This window comes from Eurosta solidaginis, chromosome 1, assembly GCF_040869045.1.
Source record: "Eurosta solidaginis isolate ZX-2024a chromosome 1, ASM4086904v1, whole genome shotgun sequence".
Taxonomy (NCBI): domain Eukaryota; kingdom Metazoa; phylum Arthropoda; class Insecta; order Diptera; family Tephritidae; genus Eurosta; species Eurosta solidaginis.
The window spans coordinates 58,376,849-58,398,863 of NC_090319.1; the positions used below are offsets into that span (position 1 = coordinate 58,376,849).

The window sequence follows — 22,015 nt, forward strand, 5'->3', positions numbered from 1 at the left end:
TAATGACATTTAGCGCGGAGGTAGTGCTATGGAGTTTTCTGAAGCCATGCTGATGAGGGGCTAGCTGCAAATGTGCTTGGAATAAGGGAGCAAAATGGCTTCAAGCGTCTTTGCCACTGGCGATAGGAGAGATATCGGACGATATGACTCACCTACGTTAGCTGGTTTCCCAGGCTTTAGTAGCGGGACCACCTTGGCCATTTTCCATTTCTCGGGTATGACAAAGGTGGAAAGAGACAGGTTGAAGACATGCGCTAAATATTTGAAACCCTCTTTCCCTAGGTTTTTAAGCATCGGCATGGCCATGCCGTTTGGGCCCACTGCTTTGGATGGTTTAGCGCGACCAATGGCGTCCTCAACCTCTCTAGCGGTGATGGTAATTGGTGACGCGCTGAGTTTGTGTTTATGTGCGTGTCTATTGGCTCTCCGTCTATCTTTGTCGACCGTAGGATGCATTATATATTGTCGGCAGAAAGCGCTCGCGCATTTTTTCGCATCCGACAGCACCTTATAGCCAAAGGCGATGGAAACTTTGTCTTTGTGCTTAGTCGGATTCGATAGGGACTTTACGGTGGACCAAAGTTTACCTACACCGGTAGAGAGGTTACAACCTCTTAGGTGCTCTTCCCATTTCGCCCGCTTGTGTTCGTCCACAAGCAATCTGATGCGTTGGTTTATATCCCTTATTTGGGGGTCGCCTGGATCAAGCTGTCTTATAAGGTCGCGTTCCCTCGCTAAGCTCGCGGCCTCCGCCGGGAAGTGGGGCCGGATTTCGGGAATTCTCCCGGCGGGAATGAAATGTGCCGAGGCGGATTCGATGACCTTACGGAAGGCACGCTCCCCTTGGCGTGCATCAGTCGGGATAGGGAGGGCAGCAAAGCTGCTGTCTGTTGCAGATTTATATTCTTCCCACTTTCCTTTTTTGAAGTTTATGAAAGTGCGTTTTTCGGTGACGATGAAGTCGGCGGTACGCTCGAACGAAATAAGTATGGGCAGGTGGTCGGATGCCAATGTTACCATCGGCTGCCAGTTGACGCAGTTTACGAGTTCTGCGCTCACGATTGAGATATCTGGCGAGCTATGACAGCTTCCTACCATACGTGTGGGGGCGTCTCCGTTTATTGTGCAGAACGTCGTTTCTTCTATTTGATCCGCCAACATCTCACCCCTACTGTCCGCCCGCAAGTTTGAATGCCATAGGTCGTGATGGGCATTGAAATCGCCTAAGATAATGCGATTGTTGCCAGTGAGTAAGGCCTCGATATTAGGGCGGTATCCACTGGGGCAACAGGTGACAGGAGGGATGTAGATGTTGATGATTTCTAGATTTGCATCGCCTGACCGGACAGATAGGCATTGACGTTCTAAGACATTGTCACTGCGGTCGATGCCAGGATCAAATATATGATATTGCACAGAGTGGTGTATAATAAACGCGAGGCCGCCTCCATTTCCGCTCTCGCGGTCTTTCCTGTGGACATTATAACCAGAGCAGGTCTGCAATGCAGATCTTGCTGTGAGTTTAGTCTCTTGAATCGCAGCAATGCGGATGTTGTGCCGCTTCATGAAATCGACTATCTCCGTAATCTTCCCAGTTAGTCCATTACAGTTGAACTGCAGAATTCTGAAGTGCATGAGGGGTGACGCCGCCGCTCTAGGGGTAAGTGAGGGGTGACTACGCCTAGGTTGTGGAAGGCCAGGACGCAATTGCTGTTGTGGCCTTGGGACTGGGCGCCCTTGGGCAAGCATTGGGGTACCCGGATGATTTGGGTTTGCGACCTGGCAACATGGCGCGATGAAACCCGTCGAGGGGTTGCCGTCGCGGAGACCAGAACATCTAGGAAAGTGGCACCACCCAAGGCAGGAGCTGCATTGAGCGGATGTCGCAAACCTATATATTCTGTGCTGGCAGACGGTGCAAACGGAGGCAGGGACTAAGAGTCTGTTTCCCTGACCTGCACGATTGCTGCCAGAAAAGAGGGGGGGAGAAGAAGACGGGGGCAGGGGCTGATGCTCAACATTGCTACCAGCTCTACTACGAAGGTAGTAGTTATGAGTGGTATCAGCTGTTTGAGTTGTTGGCGCCGTGGGGCGCGAGCAGCAGCGGGTACTTATTGTGGCTTGCTGAGCAGCGAATCTGCTGGAAGGTAGTGGGGATACGCTTAGGCGTAGACTAAGGGACGCCCTTGGGAGTGAGCAGCAAGGAGCCACAAAAGATTTATAAAAGTTACGTGGACGTCGGGTTTTGGGATCAAGCCCAGAACAACCTGTCCGATGCAACCATCCCTTGCACGAGACACACTGAACAGAGTATGACCGTCCTAAAAAGATTCTTTTCTGGCAAATGCAGCAAAACCATTTCTCAGGACCGGGGTCAGGAGACGGACCCGGATTGGGTTCGATACCTTCCCGGAGTAAGAGAATATGTAGCAGTCCTGCTGCAAGGAGCTGCTGGGAGGATGACAATTTGTGGGAGGAACGAAACAAATTAAATGGGGTCACACTGAAATGACAGTCCTTGGTCGGGAAAAATCCCGAGTCGCTCCGGTACATAGAACCGACTGCCTTGGGAAGCGACCTCCAAGATCATCTTTTTCCGCAGTAGCGCGGACACTTGAGACTACTGATCTCTTATAAAGTGAAGTTTGACCATATTTAAGGGTTAAAGACGTATCAACCAAGTAAGGAAGGATGAATAAAAAATCAATAGAGGTGGTTTCCAACATTCGTTTCTTAATTAGAAGAGGAAGGTCTTTTCTTTTGTCCCTTTGCAAAAATAGGACGTGTTGAGGCATCCATTATATTGCTGACTCATTTTTTTCTAATATATGTACATAAAAACTGATTTCAAAACTTTTCGAAATATTATTTCACTTATTTCATAAGCATTTTTTTTTTTTGGCATTTAAAAAAAGGGAAAAATGTCAAACCAACAATTTTTTTTGTCTTCTTTGGTATGGCATTTCCACAAAGTTTAAGAGAGTGATTTTAAAATTTTTTTAAAAATCAAAAAACCATTATGGTCGCCAAAAAGAGAGAATGGTTTTACCTGGTAATATTTTTATCATGATATTTTCGAAAAAATTATTATTGGCCTTTAATCTTTATAATTTATTAAACTAGCTCGAGCTCGAGGCCTTATCCAAATAAAAAACGCAGTATAAATATTTTATATTTGTATTTTTATTTTATATTTGATATTTCGACTTCAGTCTGAAGTCATCTTCAGGACTGTGAAACAAAACAAAACTTCATAAGAAGAGTTCTCCCAATAAGTGACAAGATTTTTCACAAGAAGAATATCGACATTGTCAAAGAAACTGAGAAATAATGAATTCCCCATAAAGATAATCAACAAATTGCTCAGAAATTCCGTGATCAGGTTGAACAATGATAAAATTAGACAAACGTCGGGAGATAAAATATATAAATCAGTAGTACATGTGCCGGGCGTAACGAACCGAATAAAATATTCAAATATTTACAATCGGGAAAAATGCCAAATAGCATCGACATATAATCACACTCTTAGAAAGGTCTACAGCAGTACAAAAGATAAAATACCAAAGCATGAGAAATACGACGTTGTTTATAGAATTCCGTGTAATGGTGACGGGTCCCACGTATGCGACAAGGTATATGTGGGGACAACAAAATTAAAACTAAAGACAGGGATTTCCGCTCACAGATTTAATATTAAGTTAAGAAACAATTATTCAGAAAATAAGACGGCCTTGTCAGTCCATTGTAAAGATACGAGGCATTAACTTCGATAATGTAACCATTTTACAGGAGGAGAGAAATTATAATAAAAGATTTACTTTGGAAATGCTTCATATAGCGAACACCCCTAATAGTACTAGGATGATTTTTAAAGCGGACACTGACCACTGCGCACATGTGTATCGGAACTTAGTTTTAAGGCAATAACAATGCGCGGTAGGAAGATTTCTCCCACAACAATAGGAAAATCAGATGATATATGTATATATGTATGCTTGTATGTCGTACTTTTAGCCACTACATGTACTTTTGTTTTTGCAAAAATTTTGTTTACATTTACGGTGCTTTGAAATATTTTTTATATTTTTGTATTATTATTTGTCTCCAACATTCTTAATTTTCGCACATATGGTTAGTCTGTATAACATACTCAATTGTGTAAGTGGTATTTGTTTTATGGTTGATTTTTGAAAATGTTATAATTTTTGTTTTTGTTTTTTGTTTCACAGTCCTGATGATGACTTCAGACTGAAGTCGAAATATCGAATATAAAATAAAAATACAAATATAAAATATTTATACTGCGTTTTTAATATGGATAAGGCCTCGAGCTCATAAAATAGTTTAATAAATGATATTTTCGATTTTTTTTTTACGTCACAGAAAAGGTATTTTAAAGTGGAGTACTTTCTCCAGAAATGTGTATAACTCACAAAAGCATTATCGCAGTGAAAAAGTTTTCAGCAAAATGTTTTACCAATTAAATTAAAAAAAAAGTTGAATAGCAGCACAGATTGAAAAAGCTCGTCGTAAAACTCGTCAGAGTTAAATTCACGGCAAATTTATAGTAGTGGACCTCATTCAAGCTCAAATGTCTCGCAAAACTCCTAAACCGCCCAAACTTAACAAACTCATGTGAGAAATTGTGTTATTTAGAAGGATGTCTTAATATTTTTTAGCATTTTTGAACCTTTTGCGAGTTCTGATTAGGATAGGATGATCTGCACTCAGTCAACGATATGTTTAGATACAATGATATATGAGTAGATTTTTTTGAAAGTGGCATAAATTTCTGCGCTTGCAAATTTTCATAAAAAAGTGCTTCTATGCCAGTTACAAAAAAATCAGTTCTTGTATGTATAAAGAATAATTTAAATAAATATAAAACATACTTGTCAAAGGAGAGGATGTAGATGATCTTGTGGTAGAAGTATTATTTGCACAGGTTGTAAGAATAGAAATAATAGCCGTGTTTTTTAACACGCGCGTATACGTTTCGTTTGCGCGTGTTAAAAAACGCCTATCTTCGCTTAGATAATGCTTAGGAGACCCATCTAGCGGCTGTGGTAAAACAACTAGCTACAGCAACAGGGTGTACCGAAAAGCGGAGACGCAACGCTCTGATGGCCATAGGGTATAACATATAGCTGAATCAGTTGCGATGAATTGTGGACACACATATAATACATAGAATTAGTGTACAGGGTGAAACAAAGACACATATTTCAGTTACATCTGAGTATAATGCGTATTGAAATTTAGTAGGACAAAATTTATGCGCAGCAATTTCAGAGGTGTATTTATAGTTTGTCTCTTAGCAGTCCATATAAAGTTGAAGCGTAAACGGATATACGCGTGTTAAAAAACACGGCTAATATCAGTGGAAGTGGAGGAATTAGTATTAGTAGTAATAGTAGTAGTACTAGTAGGAGTAGTAGTAGTGGCATTTTGTTCTGATAATTGTGTTAAAGCAGACGACATAAATGAACCTTGATTATTATTGTCCTGCAGTGACTGAAGCTCTGAATTAGGGGAAGAATTTTTGATGATGGCTGTGCCGGTGTGGGTAGAACCTTTGCTATCCGTACCGAAATTCCCACCACCACCACTATTAGCAGCGGATGCGTTTGCTGTTGGTATTGTCGTTGCCGCTGCAGAACTTGCGTTCGTTGTTGAGGCATTTGATTGCTGTTTGCTACTGCTCGATGGAATGCTCGATGAAAACCAATTCAAAAAATTACTGCGTACTGTGGACGTTGTGTTCGATGTACTGGACGACGACACTGTTACTATTGGCGCAATGGTATTGCTGGTACTGTTAGTAGGAGCTGTTGCATTTGTCGTTGTAGTATTAACTAATATCGGTGATGTTGGACGTGGTGTAGTCTGTAGGCCGAGTATATTGTCATCAGCATTTAAAAGGCTATTGCTACCACTACCACTGCCCCCTACAGCGCCCCCACTACCTAACGATACTGCTTCAACGCCTCCGCTACCTCTTTGATCCATCGACACACTACCGCTGGTTATACGTGAAATAGCACCCTGTATGCTTGTAGCTGAATTGGAATTGGACGCAGTTGTAGTCGGTTGATTTAAACGTGTTGCTGAAATTGACTGCTGTTGTGTAGAAAGTGGAATGATATCAAGTTCGGGCACTTCTATAACGGGTTGTTGGTTGTTCATGAAAAAAAAGAGAATTTTAATTATAGAAACAATTTTATTGTTCTTTATCCGTCTGCACTGTCTGGAAAGTGTTGTCGCTTTTAACTGACGGGAAAATCACAATTTTATAACATTCAACTCTTTCAGTTGTGATTTCGATTTCCAGAATGCAGTGGTATATAAAAGTAATACAAACCTGGTTTTTCTAAGCCAGTGTACTTGTTAAGCACGAATTGCTCTAAAAGTTTGTCAACCGTCATGTCATTAAACTGACGCTTAAAATCTGAATGCACCTGTGAATAAAAAAATTTCATAGAAATTTGAAAACAAAATTTTTAATGGCTCGCTTATCGGCAACAAACCAACCTGTCCAACCATATCATGATTGTTCTGCAGCATTTCTAAGAATGTAGACAAGAACTCCTTCATCTGTCGCAAATGGACTTCTTCGATTTCTTGGAAACGCTGCAAATTACAAATTGTAAAATGAAAGAAATTTAAAACATATAATATTTTTGGAGTCGGAATGTATTTATATAACCCGGAAGTACCCAATAGGTCATTCCATTAAAAATCAACCAATGTTTAAAATCGTCTCCTTTCGATTCGACTGCATTTTAGTTAATGCGTTTCTTGTGTCTGGGTGTCTGGATATCCAGGACCCGTATCGTGTTATATGACCCGTGATCGAAATCAATTTTTCAAATCATAATAGCTCGCAATTGGTGATTCATAATAATGGCATACGTGAACTAGTGACCACGTGTATTCATAAGATCCATATTGTATTATCATTTTCATAAATAGTTTAGCAAATTCATATTTATCTTTCGAGTTGTTTTTGTTGTTGTTGTGATAACAGTGCTTCCCCTATTTAATGGGCGCGACCACTTACAAATTGTTGTTGTTGTAGCGATACGGTTACTCCCCGAAGGCTTTGGGGAGTGTTATCGATGTGATGGTCCTTATCCGGATACAGATCCGGTACGGTCCGGTAACACAGCACTATTAAGGTACTAGCCCGACCATCTCGGGAACGATTTATATCACCAGATTAAACCTTCAGGCCATCCCTCCCTCCCCACCACAAGTTCCAACAGGATTCGCCACGGATAAGTGAGGTTGACAATTGGGTTTGGAGAAACTATATATTCCGCTGGCAACCTGAAAAGGTTGCGCTACACAACCCCTTGAATCTGGTATTTTAGTCGCCTCTTACGACATGCATACCTACCGCGGGTGTATTCTAACCCCCTGACCCGCTGGGGGACTCACAAATTGTCATCGAAATCCTCTAATGGGAGTACAAGGAAACTAGCAGTTGCAATAGGGGCGCGCCAAAGCGAAGTTGGTGTAAGAAGCGTAGGTTCCATATTACAATTGAAAAGATGGTTTTTGTCATGTGGAGGCACATCGTAAGCAGAACATACATTACGTATGTCGGGGTTGATTCTGGACAAGTAAGAGTTTAACCTGTTAGAGTATCCAGAACGAAGTTGGGCCATGCTGACTTGTGTCTCCCTTGGTAGTATTCTTCTTCTGCAAGGGTAGGATAGTGTATATTGATAACGGGGTTCAACGAACGCGTCCTGACAAAGGCGTTTACCAATTCTGTGTGAATTTTTCCTAGGGTCTCCTCATACTTATCTGCATCAAACGGCTATGTTGGCAGATGCCGCATCTCATCATAGTGCTTATGGAGATGTTCCCTTAACCCTCTTAGAGGCGGGGCTAGAGCAAGCAGTTAATGGTGAGCTCTGTTGTCTGTCTATGTATGTGATGTTCACTAGTTATTTATTTATTAGTCCTTCGAGTGAAATTGGTTTTCGTTCCGTGATCGTATAACACGATACGGGCCCAGATATTTGCCGTTGTGACTCAATCACGCCAAAGCAACTGCACAAGTGTGAAAGAAATTTTGCCCAAAGTTGATAATTAGTCTGGACGGATCTATTTGCTACATTTTTTCGAAGAGGGGTCCCACGCCCCCTAGGATAAAATTCATGTTTATTATTTTTTATCGCTATAACTTTTAAGTATCTTGACCTTGATCATAAACTGTAATCGTATGAATAATACATAAATATAGGCCCAGCCATTTTTGAGGTGTTCAGTTCCGTCTTCCCTCCCCTCTCCGGAACATTCTCTTTAAATCGGATTAACTCTAAGCGCTTTAATAGAGGGTTATAACCATTTACAGTGTACCCCACGTTGGGCGCCCTTTTTATTTCGTGCGCAAATTATTGACAGTACATAAGTTAAGCCTTCCGGAAAGGACTTGGGCAACTTATAACTTCGTTAATCAACAATCTCTAAATATCCATTGTTGTGGTTACGGTTCACAAAACAAGTCCATGGAAAAGATAATGCTAATAAACCGGTCAGACTACAACGAAAAGAGGACGAAGAACCTTCTAAATAGACATAGAGCTGATATCTAAAAACATATGACTGTGTATTCTTGTAATTGGGCGTACAATAACTAAATTAATAGTTGGAAGCCGCACTTCATTATCAAAGTCGTGTTAAATAGGTTACCTTACGTTGGGCGCCCCTTTTTATCTCGTACGTAGCTTATCGACAGTACACACGTTATTCCAAAAACACTCAGGGAACTTGTAACTGCGTTAATGAACAATATCCCATATATGGGTTGTAATTCACAAAAAAATCGTAGCTAACGATAACGTAAATGACTGGTCAGGCTGAACGTGCTCAACCGTTTCTTCCTGCAGCTTGAACTTTCTACATTTGCTGCTACTGACGGGAAGTAACTTATAAGCATGTGAAGGCAGTGGCCAGTTAGTATTCCCATCGTGAGCCTTAAGTCTTTTCTCTTTAGATACATGAAGAGCTATGTGAGTCTAATATCGTATGATTTGTACATCATCTTTGAAATTTTGCAGCACAGCGCTTCTGGACGCACCTTTCCTGCAACTCTTGTCTCCTTTTGATTTCTCCCAAACGAATTGGGACGTCTACCGTCGATTCATCGAGCGCTGCACCCTCCTTTGCCAACTGTTGTTGTTGTATTAACGATAAAGACACTCCCCGAAGGCTTTGGGGAGTGTTATCGATGTTGATGGTCCTTTGCCGTATACAGATCCGGTACGCTCCGGTAACACAGCACCATTAAGGTGCTAGCCCGACCATTTCGGGAACGATTTATATGGCCAAATTAAACCTTCCGGCCATCCCTTGGGGTCGCCAGAGCCTCGTCTGTTAGTGAAACAGGATTCGCCGCGGATAGGTGAGGTTGACAATTGGGTTTGGAGAAGCTATATATTGCGCTGGCAACCTGAAAGGGTTGCGCTACACAGCCCCTTGAATCTGGTATTTTAGTCGCCTCTTACGACAGGCATACTTACCGCGGGTATATTCTGACCCCCTAACCCGCTGGGGGCCAACTCTTCGTCCTTTTCGTTACCCCCTCTATCACTTGGTGACCGGGAACGCAGTATAGATGTATGTTTAGGCCTGAGCGATGTCTCTCCAGTGCTACTTTGCACTCCAGGACACTTTTTTAATAAGTCTGTGTGTGCCCTAATCGCGGCCTGGCTATCAATATACATATGTATATACTGACAGCTTAAGCACGCTCCATTCAGAATTTCTACTGCTTCTTCACGTCTACAATTTCCGCCAGAAAATACTGCAGTGATATGGCAGTCTGTAGCATCTACATATTTCTGCATCGACACAGTAAACAGCAGACCCGACCCCTTCTGTTAATTTGGTACCATCTGTATGCAAGTGTATAGTATTTTCTCCAATTTCGGCACCCTTGCGCCAACCCTCCAGCTATATTCTGGCCCAAAATCTCTTTCGAAGCTCAGTCACGGGAACATACATTCCGTTTCCCCGATATTAGATGGCGCTATACTGGCCAAACGGCCTGCACCCAAGCTGCCGCCAGCTTCTACCGAAAATTCGATACGAAACTGCGGTCGGAATAAGCGATTGCAAAAAGTATCTTAAGAAAAGTATAACTATCGAATGTCAAAAGTATCGATAGCTCGTACCATTCCGCTATATTCCGAACTAGCCTGAAGGTACAGCGCCCTTTTCTCGATTCTTCCCACCGTTCTTGCCTATTGTTCGTGACCTTGCGCTTTTCTTAGCATCTTCAGATGGTCGGCTGATTCCAATGCCATACAGATCGGCCATTTCACCTGAGAGTAGATCTACAGGGATTTTCCTGGATAAAACATGGATCGTATCGTCGGACACCGTCCGATAAGCACATGCTATTCGTATAGCAGTAATGCGGTAGGCTGCTAGTATATCTTTTTGGTGGACTTTTTTGGATCCGTGCCATACTGGTGCTGCATATAATATTATAGAGCTGGTTACGTTGGATAATAGCTGACGGGTAGCTCCGCCTAGGCCGCCGATATTGGGCATTATTCGCGTTAGGGCTCCACTAACTCTAGAAACTTTCTCCCCCACCGCCCTGAAGTGCTCCTTAAAAGCTAGTTTTGAGTCAATGATTACTCCTAGATATTTATTTGGTAATCTCCTATGGTTAGGACTAACTCATCCACAGTCCGCTTTGAGCTCACCAAAACCACTTCGGTCTTATTGCTTAGGGGCTTAGAATATACCCGCGGCAGGTATGCCTGTCGTAAGAGGCAAATAAAATACCAAATTGATTCTAGGGGTTGTGTAGCGCAACTCTTTAAAGGGCTTGCCAGCGAAATATATAGCTTCTCCAACCCTATTGTCAACATCACCAACCCGTGGCGAGTCCTGTTTCTTTATCCCCAAGGCCTTCGGGGAGTGTCTTTATCGCTACAACAACAACACCAACATCGATATGGTAAAGTATCATATCGAAAGTAGTGTCCCTTGTGCAAAACTGCGGAGGATTTTTTGTATAAATGATAACCATGGCTGGACTAAGACCGTTCGAAAATCTCCCTTTTGTTTTTTTGAAAATGTTGATATTAAAAGAGCTGCATAAACGACACGACCTCTCTTTCCAAATAAACCATACACAAAAAATTTCAGTGGCAAATGCTCTTAAACTCTATTCTAAATTATTATACTTAACCATACACACTTACCTTACACGTTTGTGTCATACGTCGCTCAAAATCGCTTTTGATCGGATTATGCTTGTCCAACAGCGTCTTATATTCTTCATGTAATTTACGCAATTTCGTTTCCACCTTTTCAATATCCTTCTGTGATGCATTATCCTTGCGTAACTTTTCCAACTCCAAAACCTTGCCGGCATAAATGTCGCGTAACTTTTGTACGGCAGCTGTTGATGTTTGCATCGCTTGTACACATTCTAATGTTTGTGATTCTTCTTCTTTAACACTTTTATGTTTTTTATGTAATTCATCGGCATATTTTGCTACGTCCTTCACAAGTTCTGTTAGTTTTTGTACCATTTGCAAATGTAATGTTGAAAGTTTTTCAGCTGAAGTGCGTAGTATGGTCCAAACTGGAGCAAAAGTGCTATTCAATGTACCAGTGCTTGCTTTGTGCGCCAATTTAGCCATCAATTTGGAATTTTGTTCTTCGATATTTGATTTTTCGCGAAAGAACTCGGAAAGTTCTTTGCTCGCTACCCAACCAAATTTCATATTGTGATAGAGCACATCGAAGCCGTTATTCTTCTCACCCTATATTAAAGAAAAAGACGACGAAAGATAACGGAAATTTAAAACAAGTGAAGGTGTCTAAGTTCGGGTGTAACCGAACATTATATACTCGGCGTGAGCTTAAATTGCACATTTCAATTCAGATAAATTACTTTTCTACATAACACGTGGCGCCGCCCGTTTAAAAGAAAAATGTCTCCCCATTTCCTCTTACAATAAAACTTGATAAGTGAAATATCATTGATTCAAAACTATTTTTTGCTAAGTTATAGTTTTAAGACCCTTTTAAACTTGTTTTATATCTAAGTTGCCGTAGTCTTTAACCGATCCCGTCCATTTTTACTAGAAATATTTTCTGCTATATTGGAAAATATGTGTACACAATTTCATTACGATATGTTAATTTTTCTTCGGGTTATGGCTCCCGAAACATAGAAAATAGCTTAGTCATAAAAGGGGCGTTGCCTCGCCCATTTTTTAAAATTTCAATTTTTTCCTATTTATTGTTATAAATCCACTTCGGAAATGAAATACCATTGATAAAAAGCTCTTTTTTGCAAAGATATAGCTTATTTTTTTCGTCCACGACCCTTTTAAAATATCTTTTATATAAAAGTGGGCGTGGTCCTTAACCGATTTCGTTAATTTTTCTTCAAAGCATTCCTTATACTAAAGGCAACCTCTCTGCCGAATTTTGTTACGATAGGTTTAACGATTTTTGATTTATGATTAATAATATTTGTAAAATTGATTTTATCACAAGTGGGCGGTGCCACGCCCATTTAAAATTTTTTTTCAAATTTTTATCAAGAGCCTCAATATCAGTCCACACATCAAATTTCAATTCTAGGTGTATTATTTATTTTTTGTTTTCCAAAATGTTATATATATAAAAAGTGGGCGTGGTTATCATCCGATTTCGCTCATTTTCAATACCAATCTATCTGGGTCCAGATAAGCTCGTGTACCAAATTTGGTGAAGATATCTCAATATTTACTCAAGTTATCGTGTTAACGGACAGACGGACGGACGGACATGGCTCAATCAAATTTTTTTCCAACACTGATGATTTTGATATATCCAAGTCTATATCTATCTCGATTCCTTTATACCTGTACAACGAACCGTTATCCAATCAAAGTTAATATACTCTGTGTGCTAAGCACGCTGAGTACAAAAAAGGAATTAAAAAAGAGTTGATATTTACCCAAAAATAATCGTTGAAATCGACCGTCATTTTGCGGTTTTTTTTAATCGACTTTCGTTAATATTTCAAAACTTAAATTATATAATATTCTTTAAAGAGTGTTAATCATGCTTGTGGCTGCTTTTAGTTAATTGACCTTTTACACAAAATTCGTTCATTCATCTTCTCAAGATAAGCCAATCTCTTTGGCGACAAACAAGTATATTATTGGACGATTGCGTTCTGGAAAAAAGAATTAAAAAAAAAAAATTATTTAAACATACATATTAAATGTGTTACCCAGCAATCTAAAGAAAGGAAAGGAGAGAAGCTTTATGGGAACTAGTCATGTACAAGACCCTAACAGGTTAGGTTGAGAAGGCGTACATGGAACCTTTCCTCACTTCCACTCTCAGACAGGTTAATCCATTTTGAATGCCCTTGGTTAATTGCCGGTTGGCGCACATTCGTTACACCAGATACTTTCTGGTTTATCCATACTAACTTAAGCATACATAAGCGAGAGATTCACATTCTAACTCCGCCAGGCTGTCGTCAGCACCTGAAATCTGAGTCGTCTTTCTTGCAGTCTTAGACCTGGGCAGAGCAATCGACTCCTCTTCCTCATCTTGACAGCCCCTTGTTGATAGTATACGTGTTCGTCGAAGCATAGATGAAATAGTACTGTGATCACTGGTCCTGACGCCCGGAAGTATTTTTACTGCAGGTGTGTTTAATTTGAGAAGGGAGCTCATTTACTTTCTATCCAAACATAGTCATAAGGACGTTGAGACATAATAATGAGAAAGATATGGCGATAAGCACCACGTACACCACAGCATTCTTTTACATGCATAAAGTGCCGTCGAGGCCTTCTTCACCCTCTACTCCACGTTAAGCTTCTACGACAGCTTACTGTCTAGGATGATTCCTAGGTATTTTGTGCAAGGTTTCTCCTGTAGGGTCACCCCTCCTAACTTGGGCCTGGTCAAATTTGTCATCTTGTACCTCTTAGTAAACAAGACCATATCCGTCTTCTCCGCGTTGGCTGTCAACCCAACATTAGATGCCCAGCTATGAATATCCCGAAGCGCCCGATCCATAAAAGAGCTAATCATTGGAAGGCACTTTCCACTTATAACAATTGCAACGTCATCTACGTAAACCGTAAGTTTTACGGATTCCTCGCGGAATCGCTTGAGCAGTTGGTTGATGACCAGCGTTCATTGCTTTCTCTGCTAGGTGATAGCAAACCCCCTCCCCCCCCCCCCCCCCCCCGGTGGTAATCATCCTGCAAATTAACATGCAGCCGATCCATCTGGTTAAGGCTGAATGTACTCTAATATAGTTAAGACCATCCATGATCGCCCATTTAGAAACTTTGTTGAAAGCCACGCCAACGTCTAAAAAGACACCTATAGCATATTCCTTATATGCCAGGCCTTTCTCTATGCTTATTACCACCCTATGCAGTGCCGTGTCTATCGACTTGCCTTTGGTGTACGCATGTTGTGGTGTGGAGAGCAGCTTTTCATCCACGTTGGACTTTATGTACACATGTATCAGCCTATCAAAGGTTTTAAGCAGATGTTAAGCTAATGGGTTTATAGTATTTGGGGTACACGAGTGACCGATCTTCACCGCCTTTGGTAGGAAAGCTACACGAGCAGTTCTCCAAGAGTGCGGTACATCCCAGCAAACACAGTTTCTAACGTTAGAGAAATATTGTAATTTTACATTAAAATTCTAATGTAGTTCTCTAATGCATTTCGCATCGAGAACTAGGTTAGAGGACTAGGCTAGAATTCGACTGTGAAGCGATTCGAATAACACTAGAAGTGCGATGTTATGATTATTGTCACAGTTATCGATTATTTGCACGACATGATCACTCATTCTTAGTGTTATACAAACAAAATAAAAATAGTGGAAATATTACAAGTTGCGAAATAAGTTTTTTTTATTTATAATAATAAATACTAGTAAGTGAAAATGAATCAAAACAAGTAAGGAAGGTTAAGTTCGGGTGTAATCGAACATTACATACTCAGTTGAGAGCTATGGTGACAACATAAGGGAAAATAACCATGTAGGAAAATGAACCGAGGAAACCCTGGAATGTGTTTGTATGAAATGTGTATCAAATGAAAGACATTAAAGAGTATTTTATGAGGGAGTGGGCCATAGTTCTATAGGTGGACGCCATTTAGGGATATGGGTATCAAATGAAAGGTGTTAATGAGTATTTTGAAAGGGAGTGATCCTTAGTTCCATAGGTGGACGCCGTTTCGAGATATCGCCATAAAGGTGGACCAGGGGTGACCCTAGAATTTGTTTGTACGATATGGGTATCAAACGAAAGGTGTTAATGAGTATTTTAAAAGGGAGTGATCCTTAGTTCCATAGGTGGACGCCGTTTCGAGATATCGCCATAAAGGTGGACCAGGGGTGACCCTAGAATTTGTTTGTACGATATGGGTATCAAACGAAAGGTGTTAATGAGTATTTTAAAAGGGAGTGATCTTTAGTTCTATAGGTGGACGCCGTTTCGAAATATCGCCATAAAGGTGGACCAGGGCTGACTCTAGAATGTGTTTGTTCGATATTGGTATCATATGAAAGGTATTAATGAGAGGTTTAAAAGGGAGTGGTGGTAGTTGTATATGTGAAGGCGTTTTCCAAATATCGACCAAAATGTGGACCAGGGTGACCCAGAACATCATCTGTTGGATACCGCTAATTTATTTATATATGTAATACCTGCCATGATTTCAACGGTTTTTTATTTCGCGCTGCAGAACCTTTTCAATTTCTTCTCGGCTGGTTGATGTCCTCGTCAAAGCAAAATCTGACATCACCGCCATCCAAGAAATGCGTTGGACGAAGCAAGGAAGAAAGAAGATCAAAAATTGTGACATATATTGGAGTGGCCATGCGAATAAGCGCAGTTTCGGCGTCGGATTCGTGGTGGGAGAGAGACTTTGTCGCCAAGTGCTGGCGTTCACGCCTGTGGACGAGCGTCTCGCCGCTATTCGAATAAAAGCAAAATTTTTTAATATATCATTCATCTGCGCCCATGCGCCGACAGAGGAGAAAGACGATGAGGTGAAAGACACTTTTTATGAACAATTAGAACGCACATACGAGCGCTGCCCCCGTCATGATATAAAAGTCGTGCTTGGCGACTTTAACGCCAGGGTGGGCAAAGAAGGTGTTTTTGGCCCTACAGTCGGAAAGTTCAGCCTACACAATGAAACTTCTCCTAACGGACTGAGGCTGATTGACTTTGCCGGTGCTCGAAACATAGTCATATCAAGCACGAGGTTCATGCATAAAAAGATACATCAAGCTACATGGCTGTCTCCTGATCGAAATACTCGCAATCAGATCGATCACGTTGTGATAGACGGACGGCATGCCTCCAGTGTTTTAGATGTGCGAACGATCCGAGGACCTAACATCGATTCGGACCATTATCTCGTTGCAGCCAAAATACGCACCCGCCTCAACGCGGCTAAAAACAAGGAACAAAAAACACAAGGAAAGCTAGACATCGAAAAGCTTCAATCACAACAGACTGCCAATGATTTCGCAACTCGACTCTCACACCTGCTCTCTGAGGGCACAACTCATCCTGAAGGAATACAGGAGCAGTGGGAGCATATCTCCAAAGCACTTCATACTGCCGCCGAGGAAAAAATTGGTTACCGGCGGCCACGAAAAAACAACTGGTATGATGAAGAATACCGCGTTGCAACCGAAAGAAAAGACGCTGCCTACAGGGCTACGTTAAAAGCGAGCGCGACAAGAGGAGTGTGTGAACGCTATCGTGAGTTGAAAAGGGAAGCGAGACGCCTTTTCAGGAAGAAAAAAGCAGAAGCAGAAAGGCGTGAGTGCGAGGAGTTTGAGCTGCTAGCCACCAGGAATAACGCCCGAAAATTCTACCAAAAAATACGGCGACAGACGGAAGGTTTTAAGACCGGGGCAAACTCCTGTAGGAATGAAAACGGCGACCTTGTAACTGATGTCCAGAGAGTGCTTAGATTATGGAGGGAACACTTCTCTGCTCTCCTAAATGGAGGCAGCAATTCACCGCGCAGAGATGAAGAACCCGATCCCGCAATCGATGATGATGGAATATATGTCCCCCCGCCCGATTATGACGAAGTTAGAATAGCAATAACCAGATTGAAAAACAACAAGGCCGTGGGCGCTGATGGATTGCCTGCGGAGCTATTCAAGTTCGGCGGCGAGGAGTTGGTAAGGCGCATGCAGCAGCTTCTTAGCAAAATATGGGCCGACGAAAGCATGCCCGACGGTTGGAATCTAAGTGTTCTTTGCCCAGTCCACAAGAAGGGGGATACTGCAAAATGCACCAACTATCGTGGAATCAGCCTTCTTAATATCGCATATAAGGTCCTTTCAAGTGTATTGTGCGAAAGATTGAAGCCCACCGTGAACCGGCTGATTGGACCTTATCAGTGCGGCTTCAGACCTGGTAAATCTACCATCGACCAGATTTTCACAATGCGCCAAATCTTGGAAAAAACCCGTGAAAAGAGAATCGACACACATCATCTCTTCGTCGACTTTAAAGCCGCCTTCGACAGCACGAAAAGGAGCTGCCTATATGCCGCTATGTTTGAATTTGGTTTCCCCGCAAAACTTATACGGCTGTGCAAAATGACGTTAAGCAACACCATCAGCTCAGTCAGAATTGGGAAGGACCTCTCCGAGCCGTTCGAAACTAAACGAGGTTTCAGACAGGGTGACCCTCTATCGTGCGATTTCTTTAATTTGATGCTGGAGAAAATTAATACTAGCTGCAGAACTTAACCGCACTGGAACAATATACTATAAAAGCGTGCAATTACTGGCATATGCTGATGACATTGATATCATCGGCCTAAACACCCGCGCTGTTAGTTCTGCTTACTCCAAGCTGGAAAAAGAAGCGGTAAAGATGGGTTTGATGGTGAATGAGGACAAAACGAAGTACCTGCTGTCATCGAGCAAAGAGTCAGCGCATATGCGCCTTGGCAACCACGCTACTGTTGGCAGCCATAATTTCGAAATAGTAAAAGACTTCGTTTATTTGGGAACCAGCATCAACATTAGCAACAACATCAGCACTGAAATCCAGCGAAGAATCAATCTTGCCAATAAATGCTACTTTGGACTAGGTAGGCAATTGAAAAGTAAAGTCCTCTCTCGGCGAACGAAAATCATACTCTACAAGTCACTTATCGTACCCGTCCTGCTATATGGGGCAGAAGCATGGACCATGACAACAGCAGATGAAGCGGCTTTGGGAGTATTCGAGAGAAAAGTTCTTCGAAAGATTTATGGACCTCTACGCGTTGGCGATGGCGAGTACCGAAGAAGATTTAATGATGAGCTGTACGAGCTATACGCAGACATCAACATAGTCCAGCGAATTAAAACGCAGCGGCTGCGCTGGCTAGGCCATGTTATGCGAATGAAAGATGATGCTCCGGCCAATAAAGTGTTTCTATCGGAACCCGCCTATGGAAGCAGAGGTAGAGGGCGGCCCCCACTCCGTTGGAAGGACCTGGTGGAAAACGATTTAAACTCCCTTGGTGTGACCAATTGGCGCCGGTTGGCGGAGCGAAGGAGCGACTGGCGCGCCTTGTTGGACGGCCATAACCGTTTAGACGGTTAAGCGCCAATTAAGTAAGTAAGTAAGTAAGTAATATGGTAGGTGTCACAACTATTTTACAAATTTTTTTCTAAAGTTATATTTCGCGTCATAAAACCAATCCAATTACCATGTTTCATCCCTTTTTTCGTATTTGGTATTTTCGATATCGAAAAAGTTGGCGTGGTCAAAGTCGGATTTCGTTCATTTTTTATACCAAGATAAAGTGAGTTCAGATAAGTACGTGAACTAAGTTCAGTAAAGATATGTCGATTTTTGTTCAAGTTATCGTGTTAACGGCCATGCGGAAGGACAGACGGACGACTGTGTATAAAAACTGGGCGTGGCTTCAACCGATTTCGCCCATTTTCACAGAAAACAGTTAACGTCATAAAATCTATGCCCCTACCAAATGCCAATTTTATGGCATTAAAAGTATCCTAGACAAATTAAATGAAAAAGGGCGGAACCACGCCCATTTTGAAATTTTATTTTATTTTTGTATTTTGTTGCACCATATCATTACTGGAGTTGAATGTTGACATAATTTACTTATATACTGTAAAGATATTAAATTTTTTGTTAAAATTTTACTTAAAAAAAATTTTTTTTTTTAAGTGGGCGTGGTCGTTCTCCGATTTTGCTAATTTTTATTAAGCATACATATAGTAATAGGAGTAACGTTCCTGCCAAATTTCATCATGATATCTTCAACGACTGCCAAATTACAGCTTGCAAGAGTTTTAAATTACCTTCTTTTAAATTACCTTCGTTAATTAGTTAAGGTTCCGATAGAGGAACAGTTGATATAGTTACAAAAGTTAGATATGGCTTACAACAACGTCCTCAGCAAGGCTTCTAGATCGTAGTGGCTAAAACTAATCAGATACATTTTTATTTTATTTTGAAATAGGTTAAGATTTCTTATAACTTGTACAGAAGTAGGGAGAGAGTTGAACATTTTGCACGACGTGTATGTATAAAAACTTTGAAGTGAGATGTCCTAGCATGCGGGATTTGTACCGATGGAAGCAGATTGCTCCTAAGTTTGTAGACTTCAGAAGGATAACTTTCTAAGTACCCCGATCTAATAATGAACGTTTTTAGGACTTTAAATAAATATAGATGACGACATGGTAGTATATCTAGTCTCCTAAAGGATATCATAGCGTGAGACCTGTAGTTTGCGCCACATATGCGTCTTATAATTCCCTTTTGGAGTGTTACAATGGGTGACAACTTACTAGCCGAGGCGCCACCCCCGGAGGTAATCCCATATTGAAGTTTCGATTGGACTAGACCATAGTAAACAGCTTTTAGAGTAGACATAGTGCAACACTTTTTGAGACGATAGAAGTGACGGGTAGTGTACAGAAAGTAATGTTTTAGTTTCTGAATGTGTGCAGACCAATTTAAATGATTATCGATTATAATACCTAGGTATTTGAAATTTTCAACAACATCAATCCTGAAGCAGGTATCACTGCATTTAACGTTGGTTGCCAATGAACTTTTCGTGGCATTCAAAGTGCACGCCATATGATGCATGTTAAAACGTGCGCATTCTGCTGAAAAAAAAGATCACAAGCCTCAAATTCTTTGGGGGCAAGGCTAAAATACATCAACTTCGTTTTATTACTAACTAGTAGCTTGTGTAAAGCAAACCAAGTCCTCAGCATATGTACATCGTGGCTAATATCACATATTAGTTCGAAGTAACTCGTTGTACTATACGCAATGGCAAGATCATCTGCAAAGGCAGTCGTTTTGCCCTTCAATGGAATTGAAAAAATTGAATTAATATAAATGAGGAACAGTACCGGTCCAAGGACAGCGCCTTTGGGTACGCCCAGATTAACTTACTGCAGGCTACTGTAGTAACTACCCACTTTAACTTTTTGTATTCTATTAGAAAGATAAGATGTAAACCATTTGTACCTAAAAAGCCACGAAAACCTGCACGATGGATTTTTTCCAGAAGTATATTCCTGTCTACCATATCAAAAGCTTTTGTTATGTCGACAAATAAACCAGCACAGTTACTTTTACTATCTAGAGCTTTGTACACCTTTGAGCAGAAATCTAGTAGAGCGACCTCTGTTGAGAGTCTGGATCGAAATCCGAATTGCATGGGGCTGAAAAAGATCGATTTATCTAGAAAGTTCACAACTCTATTTTTAACCGCCTTTTCAAATACTTTGGAAATCGATGGGAGTAGAGATATGGGCCTGTAGTTACGTGCGTCCCTCTTATCCCCTTTTTTGAAGATCGGGATTACAATGGCACATTTAAGATCATCAGGAAAAACACCCTGAGTTATACTTTTATTGAATAAATGTTTCAGTATATCTACTATATTGAGTGATATTTTTTTTAATAAACTATTTGAAATTCCGTCATCGCCGCAAGAGCTAGAGTTGGTCAATGTTTTTATAATTTTGACGATTTCGAAGCTGGATATGGGGTTAAAAAAGAAACTATTAGTTGCAACTTGGCATAAGGGTAGATGGGCTGCAAACTGACAATCACAAAGGGTTGAACTTGATTTACCAATCGAGGTAAAGTATGTATTAAATTTGTTAGCAACTTCTTCTGGATCTGTAGTCAGCTGGCTTTCAGCACGTAGGGTAACTGGCTTGTGGCTCCCTACACTGTCGCGGTTTAGGAAACTGTGGATGACGCCCCATTCTTTTCTGGTATTGCCCAAAGCTGAGTTAAACTTGTTTTTAAAAAATGTATCGCGCGTAGTGCGTATGCTTTATTGGACTGATTGCTAATTTTATTGTAACGAGAGCGAAGCTTCCTACAATTGGGATGCTTAGCACATTTTTTGCCTAACTTATTTTTGAACTTTATTTTCCTTAATAGATCTCGGGTAATCTAAGGTTTAAGTCGCAGAACTTGTTTACGCTGACTCACATTAAGAGTGCAGTTATTGACATGCACTTTTAAAGTGTTTAAAAATATACCATAAGCTGCCGATAGGTTACTTTCCGCGTACACGTCTGACCAATTTTCGAGAAGAAGCTTGTTATTCAGCATCGTAAAGTTTACCTTACAAATCGATTTACGAGCGCGGTTCATACTTGGTTTGCCTGACGTAATACCAGTTAGCTGTATACCAGTCATCGTGTGATCGGTTACATGCAAGTCCATATTAAGACTTGTACAATTTCTATTAGGAAGCGAGTTGAAACGACAAAACGCGTGGTCAATGCAAGTGCCTGAACTTGTTCGTGTTGGTTCATTTATGTAGGATTCCAAACCATTTACCCCCATTAAAGCCAAATATTCGTCTGTAATACTGGAACGATGCAAAATATCCAAATTGATGTCACCAAGAATAAAAAAATTAACCGATTTCGCATTTACCACTAAAGAGGAATATT

General features: G+C 41.1%; 1 protein-coding gene across 5 annotated transcripts in view; it reads right to left on the bottom strand.

Annotated features, from left to right (window-relative positions):
* Positions 1-22,015, bottom strand: part of LOC137253976 (F-BAR domain only protein 2) — a 103,029-nt gene that overhangs the window by 40,246 nt on the left and 40,768 nt on the right. For 3 of the 5 annotated variants that reach the window (XM_067791617.1, XM_067791589.1, XM_067791599.1), the window contains exons 2-6: positions 12,989-13,210; positions 11,235-11,801; positions 6,535-6,633; positions 6,365-6,461; positions 5,592-6,164 (exon numbers count right to left, since the gene is read on the bottom strand). In XM_067791617.1, coding sequence (XP_067647718.1) covers positions 5,592-6,164; positions 6,365-6,461; positions 6,535-6,633; positions 11,235-11,801; positions 12,989-13,018 — 1,366 coding nt within the window. In that variant the 5' untranslated portion in view covers positions 13,019-13,210. Of the gene's footprint in view, positions 1-4,895; positions 4,951-5,379; positions 6,165-6,364; positions 6,462-6,534; positions 6,634-11,234; positions 11,802-12,988; positions 13,211-22,015 lie in introns of all 5 variants that reach the window. The other 2 variants (XM_067791627.1, XM_067791607.1) reach the window with 2 other exon arrangements.